The 10,951-nt window shown below is 40.9% G+C and overlaps 1 protein-coding gene across 3 annotated transcripts; it reads right to left on the bottom strand.

Moving 5' to 3' along the window:
* Positions 1–2,564: 2,564 nt before the first annotated feature.
* Positions 2,565–10,279, bottom strand: LOC118114133 (NF-kappa-B inhibitor delta). Of its 3 annotated transcripts, none has more exons than XM_035164385.2 (12): positions 10,117–10,279; positions 7,612–7,748; positions 7,465–7,498; positions 6,048–6,241; positions 5,787–5,971; positions 5,001–5,106; positions 4,764–4,910; positions 4,625–4,676; positions 4,358–4,515; positions 3,975–4,088; positions 3,703–3,867; positions 2,565–3,592 (listed from the first exon to the last, which is right to left on the bottom strand). In XM_035164385.2, exons 1-12 carry the CDS (start codon positions 10,130–10,132, stop codon positions 3,521–3,523), a joined length of 1,380 nt encoding a protein of 459 aa, XP_035020276.1. In that variant the 5' UTR covers positions 10,133–10,279; the 3' UTR covers positions 2,565–3,520. The 3 variants fall into 3 exon arrangements, with proteins under 3 accessions (XP_035020276.1, XP_035020278.1, XP_035020277.1); XM_035164387.2 differs by having other exon boundaries at positions 7,465–7,495; XM_035164386.2 differs by having other exon boundaries at positions 5,787–5,968; positions 10,117–10,277.
* Positions 10,280–10,951: the final 672 nt, after the last annotated feature.

Genomic DNA, 10,951 nt, shown 5'->3' with positions numbered 1-10,951 from the left:
TTCTGCTGAGCACATATGCTGCATCGAGCGCCTCTCAGTTGTGAAAAAAAAAAAAAGTACCCCAGAGGAGTTGAGGAGCTGCAGATACAGATCCTTGTTCATTACTGCTGGATTTAAAAATCACACCCAGCTTATTGCTGCTCAACTCAACACCTTTTATTTTTATTTGTTCTATAACTGACCAGATTCTGTCTTTGCAGGAACAATGTTTCCAGACCAAAGTGACTTTGACTACGGTAAGACTCACACAGTTTACTGATCCGAAAAACCTGAAGCACCACGTCTGACATGTCAGCAAATTTTTTTAAATTACAGTTAAGTTCATCATCAGCTGCTGTGGAACGTCCGTGCGGTAAACTCACAATGATTTTGTCCCCCTGTAGATTATGAGACGTTGCGGACCACAGGGGTTGTCCTCGCTGTTGTCATGTTTGTCTCTGGCATTTTAATAGCCCTGAGTAAGTTCAGACTGTAATTTAAATATCTCTCTAATTCAGAGGCTTTATCAAATTTCTAACTCGTCTATCATTCCTCAAACAGGTAAAAAATTCACTAAATGTGTAAAACCCTCATCCAAGTAAGACATGTGGATGACCCGCCTGTGCATGCTGTATGACTCTGACTTGAAGGGGGAAACACAACCAGTGTGCTCATGTGACTAATGCTGAGTTTCCCACAGCTTTTCCTCTCCCCTCCCCTGGATGCATCTTCTCTTAATGCCTATTCCCCCCTTGTTCTGCAATAACACAACCCTGAAACACACATTAGAGATTACACACAACTACACATGACAAGCCACACGTGGGCAGTGCTTTCACATTCCCCATAACTCTGTGGTAGTTCTTGAAAAAGCATTTGAGTAAAAGGTATGCGTCACACTGCCCATGTGTTGGCAGTGAGTGTGTGGCCGTGGGTATTCACAGGCTGGTCGCATGTTGCTTGAATGGCCAGAGAGGAAGAACAACTAGCTGCTGTTTGAGCCGGATGACAAATAAAAACTGGATATTGATTTATGGTTATTGATCGTCTGACTCAGAATCCTGTGGCTTCAACTGACTCCTGAAATCCTGATGATGGAGGCACTTGATTAAACGCAACCCCGAGTTGAAGTTGTGGCCACAGGCTTCAAACTGCAGAGCCAGTGTTTGATTATCAGTAATAAAGATGAAATTGAAAATAGGATACTAAGGAAAATATTTACTAATTCTTCTTATTTGTATTTTCAGCTCCAGCTCGTCTGGGACTCAGATTCCAAAGACAGAGGGTAAGTTCACTTAACTGCAGGCGGGCGTTTCAGGTCATTATTATTATTATTATTATTATTATTATTATTATTATTATTATTATTATTATTTGCTTTAAAATGTACTAATGTCTTTTGTTTCTTTTTCTTTTGCAGTTCCTCCTCAAACTGTATAGTAAATATAGACTTGAAAGAGAGAAAGCATGCCAGCTAACACACACACACTCTCTCTCTCACACACACACACACACACACACACACACACACACACACACACAAACACACACTTGTTGTCAACGGTCATTCCTTTTATGGCTCATATACCTCTGTCAGCTGGATGATCAATAAACAGGGTTTTCTGATGCTTCCTCACTGAACCAGTGGGATATCTGACGAACAGCTCCTCCCACAGCTCCTCCCACAGCTTCTCCTCTCCCTGACCTGGATGCCTCCTCTCTTAATGCTGCAGAAATGTACAAAAAAACTTTTTGTATACTTTGCTCAGTGTTGTGTGATTGTTGGTACTATAAGCAGTAGAAACATGAATATATGCACACACAAAAACTCATATGCATATTCAGAAAGACAGAAGCAACAATTATTGTCTCTATTCCTGACAGTAAAATAAAGAGCATGAATATATATATACAGACTTGGTCATTATCAAGGACCTATGAACTGCATGCTTCAATAAATTGTAACAATTGTCTTTTACCTTTATTTTTCCTTATTTTTCCTTTATTTCTGTTGATATCTACTTCCAGAAAAGCAATAATTAATGGCAGAATGAAGAAACTAATGACAAGAACAAATCAAATGTTGTAAAATTACCTGGCTAAAATGAAGCAGCGGCCATAATAACTTGATGCAAAAGAAGAGCAATGTATTATTTGGGAGATGTTTTGAAAAATATAAAAGAAAATGTGTATTTAAAATGTTTGTTTTTATGTTTTAGTATAAGCATAGTATTAAGGTTTGAGAACTTAAAGCCAATACAATGAGACCAGTGTTTCAAATAAAGCTCTTGTCTACTCAACACAGTTTTAACAGAGCCTTTAATCATCTGGTTTGATATGAATGAGAGAAATGAGAAAATATCATGATTCATTTTTCCAATTAAACTGATATTTGTTTTGCTTCACAGGAATTCACAGCATGTCTAATAACAGAGATGACACACTGTTGAGAGACAGCTCAGGAATTATTCATAACTGAAATTACACTCAGATGTAAAACCTAATTTCGCCTATGACTCAGGTTGATTGTCATGGCAACAAAGGTCAGGGATGATTTAAAATCACAGAGTGTAAATAACTGGCGTAGACACTCTGTGGCGGGGCGGCGTATTTTCCGTTCTGAAGATCAAAACAATCAGATGGAACTTTACACACAGTGTTATCAGGCTTTTATTCATGACTCATGACGAGAAAGTACAGATATTCACTGCACTTACTCGTGCAACTGTGATGAGAAAGAAAACATTCTTCATTCATTCGGTTTCCACATTCAGAAACAGTTTTACACAGTAAAGTTTCTTTTCTTCCATTAAGAAAATGATACCACGTGAAGTATGATGCATACGGACAGAACATTAAATTACATGATCGGTTATTCTCATTTTTTATAGCACACGCATTCTTAACATAAGCACACATGCTGACTGAAACTGAAACCATCACTCAGTGTATCAATATGAGAACTTATCATGATGGTGGGGTTTTGACAGGAGCGTCAGAGGGGTTTCAGGGACATGGTCCCCGGGGGGCTCATACCAACGATTTCACAGAAATCAACATAAAACTGGGAGTGTGGCCTGATCAGAAAATGAATGTTACTCCACCTTTCACAGCACCTTCAGATAAAAAATGTTTTCTTTCAAAATGTGAAGTATCACAATGACTAACAGATGAATTATAATGTCTCTGTTAGTCACACCTTTTAGCAGGAGCATCTTGTGAAAAGGCTTGATGGAGGAAATCTTGTTTTGGAATGAAGTGCTTCACCTACACATGAATACTCAAAGCCTGTGTGTAGAGAAATAAATAAAGCATGACATGCTTACAGACACTAAATCACAGGTAATTTAGGCTTGATGCGTTAAAGCATCATTTGTCAAATCCAATGTGAATTATATCACGGGATTAATTTGCCAAACTGGTTCGTTAACAACTTATTGGCCAGGGACTCCCAGAACCTCCAAACAATAAAGTGTAAATCCCCTTCTCAACAGAGGAAACATTCTCATTCCCTCCAAACGAGGATTACAAGTGGTTTAAATCATTCCTGGTCCTGCAAGGATATGTAGCGTCGACGGGAGGAGGCGCTCCGTTTCTTCAGCATCAGCTTGAGCTGGAAATGAAAAGACATTGAGTTGATAATGAATGAGAGGTGATAAATATGAAAAGAAAAGGACTCTGCTCGGTGCAGAAGTGGCTGTTAAAATGAGGGGGGCGGCTCACCTGCTCTCCCTGGGGGCCGCTCTGCAGCAGGTGAGCCGGCTGGTCGTTTTCCAGGTTGCGGATGCTGGGATCAGCTCCTCTCCTCAGCAGCAGCCGCAGGATCTCCTCTTGGTGGGGGTTACCATGGAGACCAGCGGCCATGTGTAAAGCTGTGTGACCATGCGCCTATGGCAAAAGAAAGAAAACGCAGCATTACTCAGACCGTTTGTGTGTCCAGTATTTCTTTGTACAAACACATGCGTGTATAGAATCCACATCTGAGTGGAACTCACTTTCATGTTGACAAAGTCTTTGATGTTGGGTGGGGGAACCAGCAGATAACGCACCAGATCGATGTTCCCCTCCTTCACAGCCAAGTGCAGCACAGTCTTGTTACTTTTGATTTCCTGGAAGAGGAGAATTGAAAGTGACAGGGGGAAAAAAACACACTGAAACCACAAGTCAAATTGAAGGGAAAACAAAAAAGAGAATTGGGAGGGGAAACAGCCTGCATTATGAAATCATCACACTGAGATAAAACCTGGGCACTTCCCCGGCATGAACTGTATATTCACTGAAAGGTCAGGGTTTAGCATTTGGACTTTGATGCCTCTGTAATCATCCTGTCATCTGCTCAGCTCATGTGACTTTCAGGAAAGGGAGGTCTGCACTGTACCTGGCTGCACAGGGACGCCCCTGCACTCAGCAGCATCTCCACACAGGAGAGCTTCTCCACCGCCTTGCTCTGAAGACCGACGTCCGCCAGACCAGTGGTGGACAAAGCCTTCATGGTGGCACTGTGAGAAATGGCTGCACAGTGCAGAGGAGTCATACCTGAGGCAAAGGAGAAGACATTAACGTTTTGACCTATAATGCACGGTCACCTTAACACAACTTCCCTGTTGGTTAACAAATAGAAACAAAAAACAAAACATAAAATCACCTTCAAAATTGCAGGCCTCCAGGTTGACGGCAGGTCTGCTGGACAGAACAGCCTGAAAAAAATATATATATATATCATTAACGTGCATTCAGTATAACACATCTGATGCCACAGTGATCCAGTCGTACTGGTGCTTTACCTGCAGAACCTCAGGGAGGCCATAGTGGACGGCCAGATGCAGGGCAGTTTGTCCATTAACGTCACAAGCATTGATGTCCGTTCCCAGTGACAGTAAATCTTGTACAATACACGGCTGGTTTGCGGTCACTGCCACCAGTAAAGCAGTCTGCACAAACACATTGATGATACAATTTTTTATTTACTGGAGCCAAAAGAGCATTTTGCACACTGTGGAAGCTCGTGTATATTTCCATACCTTTCCCTTGTGTTCTTTGGCATCCAGCCTCCCCACCTCCCTCAGCCGCTCTGCAGCAGCAAAGGCACACTCCCTGAGTCCCTTGGCAGTGTAGATGTGCAGGATGCTGACAGGACGGGAGCACATGATAAATTAGTTATAAATGAGGCTGGAAAAGGATGCTGGTAATTCCAACCCACACTTTTCCCATTCACAGTTGAATTCTGTTTTCCATTTTTAGCTGTACTTCTAATCATCGAGCGCGAGGGGCTGACTCATCACCTTCTTTGGTTTGTCTTAATCTTGCCAGGATCACATGTCTGAGCATGTGGCTCTCGCTTTAAATCACGACTGAAAACGAAACTCTAACCGAAGTAAATAATGTGTGCACGTTTACACAACACAGTGATGTCAGCAGAGTTCAGTGTGTGTGTGTGTGTGTATAAATGTGTGCCATCAGTATGAGTGTGATTGTCTTAGTGTGTGTGTGTTTGTACGTGTATGTACATATGTGTGCATGTGTGTACCATCAGTGTGATTATCGTGTGTGTATGTGTGTACACGTTCGAACTACCAGTGTGACTGTGATTGCCTGAGTGTGTGTGTGTGTGTGTGTATACGTGTGTGCGTGTGTACCATCAGTGTTAGTACGATTGTGTGTATACGTGTGTACCATCAGTGTTACTGTGATTGCCTGAGAGAGTGTGTGTGTGTGTGTGTGTTTGCACTGTTACTGTTATTATTTTGGGGGGGTTCAGTCACAGACAAACTCAGACCCACATTCTGAAACTCGCGTATTCCACTCACGTGTCTCCGTCTTCGTCCTGCCCAGTGGTTCTGCTGTAATCCATCCCGCTGAGCAGCATCCTGGCCTCTTCCAGTTTGGTGGCGTCCATCGACGAACCGAAACTCATCTGTGTGTTCTGACTCAGACCCAGAGGTGACCAAGATGAAGCCAAAGTGGGATCTGCCACTGGCATCTGGCAATCCTGCTAAAAACAATATGATTAAGGCCAACTTGAATACAACATGTCAGTTGGAGGGCCATGACGATGGGAGTCTACTTACGTATGTCTGAGTCATTGTGTCTACAAATCCTGGGAGCTGCTGCTGTGTGCTGTATTCCGACGACATGGCGTGGCTGAAGGCTGGAGCGAAGCTGGGTCCTGGATGGCTGCCATAGTAACTGAGTGTCGGCTCTGCTACTGGGGTCCACTGCCCAAAGCTCACTGCCATGTCTGAGTAGCTGCTTGATGATGCACCTAGAATGAAAAGCCTAGACTGAGCCTGTGATATTCACACACTTACACTCAACACTATGTGAGGCCGCTGTGGCTCAGCAGGTGGAGCGGGTTGTCTGCTCCAGTCCAAGTGTCCATGGGCAAGACACCGGCCCCAAAACACTGACAAGGCCAATGCACACCGTCAAAAATACAGTGGACAGGTGCGGAGGAGAAAAAGCACATGCAGGTGAGAGAAGAGGAATCCCACATACTGTCCTGTACTTAAAAAACGTAATGAAGTTTTTTTTTTGCTGGACAGGACAGTGTGCAGGATTCCTCTTCTCTCAAGACGCCGGCCCACAAATTGCCCCTGTCAGCTGTGTGTGAATGGGATGTTTGAATGATAGAGATGCTCTGTTTGAATGGGACTTGAAGTGAAAAATGCTCTGAGTGGTCTGTGTTTTCTGTTCTTTTCAGAGAGTCCCATTAAAAGAGCCAGGGAGTCCTGGTCAAGTTAAACAGCAATGAAGTAAAAAAAAAAAGAAGAAAAAGTTTTAAATATAAATGCAAGCAGGGAAACACAAAGCGTAGTCAACATAACATACTGTTCCTAAACTCATTTATAATAAACAGGTCATGAATACAAACTTGGCCACTGTAGATTTTGGCAAATACCTCAACAAAAGTACAAGTTGGGGACTATTTTCTGATGGGGATGTGGTGCATTGGTGAGTATTTACAGCAGCAGAAGTGTCTTTTTTGGAAATTGCTCAAAATAAACTGGAATGCCCGTGTTCATCAAAATGAAGAAAAATGTCAGAGTGAGCAACTTTGTAACTAACTATATATACAATATCGGACAATATCTGAGTTTTATGACACAGAGGGATACCACGCAGGTCCAGACCTTAAGTGTTTTGACATAAATACATCTACTATCACCAGGCTCAACTCATTCAGTTTGAGAAGAAAACTATGTATATTAAATGTGAGTGTCTCCATCACTTTTAAAATGCTGTAACACAGTTATACTCTGATGTGAACCTCAAAGTATCCATTCTCTGATTTCTTGTTGAACGTGCTGAAGAACATGAGGTGTTTAATTGTCCAGTTGATTATAGGCTGGACTCTATCTGAGGCTTTAGCTCAACACGTAAATAAACATATTGGAATTCATTTATTATTAGTTTTGGTGTTTTTAATAGGTAATAAGAAAAATATCAATAAAACAGACAGTTGTGTATACGTTCACCAGCTCTTACCTGTACAGGTAAATACTTCTGGCGAGGACAACTGCTGGCAGAGAGAACAGAAGAAATGATGAGTAACCACATTTTTACTGTGTTATTATTATATAAATATGTGTTTATTATTATTTAGATGCCGAGCCCCTCTGTTTGATGACTTACTGTCACAGTGTTTGATGGACCAGGACTTGTGCTCGCTGCAGAGCAGGACGGTGACACAGACGACGACTCACGCCTCCTCTTCTCCTCCAAGAGCTTCTTCACTGTGGGCAGAGTGCAACACGGCTTCTCCTTTGGTGCTGAAATTACAGAGGAAGACATTGGAGCGCAATAAGAATAATAATTTAATAAAAGAGTTAAAAAATATATAAATAAAGTAAAAGATTATAAAATGATTAAAACAGTCGTCGAGATCAGAGCTAGATTAAAACTAAGTAAATGTGTTTGGTTTTGGTCTGAGATCAAGAATTTTGCTCATGAAACTGTCATGGGACTAACAATATATAGATTCAATTCAATTAACTAATTCTTTGGTAAATACTTTCAGAAAATGTGTTTTTGTTTGAAAAATATAATTATATATTGTATACAAATTATAGTTATCATTCAAATATTGATCATTTTCAGAGACTACAGTAATTGTTTCAGCTCTAGAAAAAGCTATGTCCCTCATCCTACATAATAATAATAATAATATTAATAAACACAAACTTTTTTATCCAGTCAGCAGAAAATGTATTAAAGTCTCTAATGATATGTAGACAGACGTGGATCTTTCATTGAGAAGTGAGCTTCCTCTTTTTGTAGTAATTAACTAGATCATAGATTGTGGATGAGTCTCTTGTTCCCTCTCACTGGAATACATGTGTTTATCAAGAAAGGCTTAGCTTTACTTTAAGTGTCAGCTGACTTGTCATCAGATGGATGATACAGCCTGCTCACTTTCTCCATGGCAACATGTTTCTGCTCACCTTCAAACAAAGTACATCAAATCCTTTATGAGTACTTTTCCCCTGTGAATTCATTTCCATTGAGCAGGTAAAGGAAATTAGAAAAACAGGAAAAACACATCACAAAACAGAATTTGTCGGTTTCCAGCTGACATGATGTGACCACATCACAACTTCACCCCACACGTGAAAGACACCATGATTTTCCACCCATGTCTGTGGAACCTGAGCACAGAGATAACCAAAAAAACAACCTCCTCCATTAGGAACCCAGATTATGTGGCCATTCAGACACACTGGGATTGCCACCGCTTATTTTCTATGACATCTTTCTGCAGCGCTCCGTTACGCAAACAGAAACGCAAACCACATCTTCCTGCCTTTGGTGTTTGACAGGCACGTCACCTCAACACGTGTTTCTGCCTTGTGCTTTCTAGTGCCTGGGGGGCAGGTTCATGACACCTTCTTTTGTCTGTTTCTCTTTTTGTTTTAACTGTTTGAGTGATGTCTGCTGTGGTGAGCAACACAGCAAATACAAAGATATAATATATATATATGCAAATTCAAACCGTGAGAGAGAAATGTGAGTTCATGGTTGTGAAGGCTCCGGTTGGCCACTTCTTTCGCTTTGGCTCTGAGCTGAAAAACCTGAACAATAAACCCTATTGACCTCACAACGTAAAAAGGGCATATTTTGGAGAATACAAGACTTCAGTCAGAACATTTCAGTGCAAGTTTCATTTTCAAGTTCATGAGGTGTTACTATGTGTTACTCAACCCTGACTCATTTGATCTTTATATAAAAATCCACCTTTGGCCTTTTGATGATGCAGATGATGTCATTCTGTCACCTCTAAAGAGTAACTGAGTGAATTACCAAATGATGGAATTTGCTCAACACTTTACAGATGGCTCTGACACATCAGCTGAGTGAAACTAGATGTCAGGAAATGTTTTTTTAAAGCTTGTCCAGGAGTAGGTCAACTTAGCCCACATGCACTTAGATCTTTTGCTTGCACTGCCCACCCACTGCTTGGGGCTATTCTGTGCCCTATTCAAATAGCGGCTGTGGAAACCCCTGGACATTGAGTCATGTGCGTGGGAGGTTGGGGATTCCAACAACCGTTCACATTTGGCTCGGCCCTCTGAGAAAGAAAGAAGCAGTGAAGTGCAGCTTCCTCATTTTGTGGTTTAACAGACCCAGTGCACACGACAAAAATATTTACTGTGGCGGAGGAGGCCCGGCAAAGAAAGTCAAGTCGTCACTTCACACAGATCACTGGACTGGTATTAATGAACAAAAAAGGGGAAATGAAAACAAGGGAGAAGAAGGTGCGGAGGTGTGTCAGGGTTTCCCCCGATGATGCTGTGTCTCTTGGATTCACCCGAATTGTACTTTCAGTCAATAAAAACTAAGATATTACATGAACTTTTCAGTGAAATGACTGGATGCACACTCTCACTAGTAGAAAATACCTCACAATCGAAATTCAAGTTTTCATTCTAAGGCTGCCATGCCAAGTACAGTGATCTATATTGTCCATAACTGCAGTGACTTTAAATTAAAGTATCAGTTCAAGTGAAAGTCTAAGTTTAAGCTGTCATCGTGGATGGATGAATGGAGCTGCCATCTTTACTGTCAAACCATTCAATATACAACTCAGTGAAAACAGAGATAATATGATGCCAGTGAAAAATGTTAAGCCCAAATACTCACATTTGTCAAAGTGCATGTCAGAAACGGGTTTTGCCTTGAAGTTTTCAACAGGTCGTTTTCTGAGCCGCCAATCTGGATCAAGTGATTCCCACAGTGATGCTCTGTGATGCTCTGTGATGCTCTGAAGTGTGCGTCTGGCTTGTTGTCTCACCTACACTGCTTGTTGTTCCCCATCACCGCTCCCCCAGCTGTGGCACGCCCTCAGGGGAAGCCACACATATGACAAACCAGAGCCTGACAGAGTACTGAGTAACACGGAACTCAGGGGGGGAGAGAGAGAGAGAGAGAAAATAAAGAGAGATGTGGTGATAGCAACAATCAGTAATTCTAAGTAAATCTTAAATAAGTGTTCAGATAATTCAATTTAGGTAGCAATACAATACAATACTATTGTCATATATATATATGATTATATATATATATATATATATATATATATATATATATAGCTGCAGGGTTACCAGTAGTTTTCTGTAAATTTTACATCAATAATCAATGTTTCTGTAATAACACCTTTGCTGTTTTTTCTTGATTTTACTGTAGACTTCTGGCAGTACATTACAGATTTTTGTACACGTTGCTTGCTTTAAACTTAATATTACAGTTTATTTCTGGTTTAATACCATGTACAACAACACAGTGTATTGTTGCATTATTGTTGCATTGTAAACTTCATTGCAAGTTAAAGTTCTGCATTCAAATTTAGTTAGAACTACACTCAATTTAATCAGAATTTGTATTGTTTAAGCATTAAATGTCCAGTTTCTACTATTATATTTGACATTATAAAGTGTAGGTAACATTTTAATGTTGTATTTATTCAAGGCTGAAGTAA

Source organism: Hippoglossus stenolepis, chromosome 8 (genome assembly GCF_022539355.2).
Source record: "Hippoglossus stenolepis isolate QCI-W04-F060 chromosome 8, HSTE1.2, whole genome shotgun sequence".
NCBI lineage: Eukaryota > Metazoa > Chordata > Actinopteri > Pleuronectiformes > Pleuronectidae > Hippoglossus > Hippoglossus stenolepis.
This window is presented reverse-complemented; position numbering and strand designations above follow the sequence as displayed.

Excerpts from the sequence above, each read along its gene's own strand:
- LOC118114133 (XM_035164385.2), bottom strand. Across the intron at positions 5,107-5,786 it reads CAGGACGAAGACGGAGACAC|CATCCTGCACATCTACACTG; the intron begins GTGAGTGGAATA and ends CCGTCCTGTCAG. Across the intron at positions 3,868-3,974 it reads AAGACTTTGTCAACATGAAA|GCGCATGGTCACACAGCTTT; the intron begins GTGAGTTCCACT and ends CTTTTGCCATAG.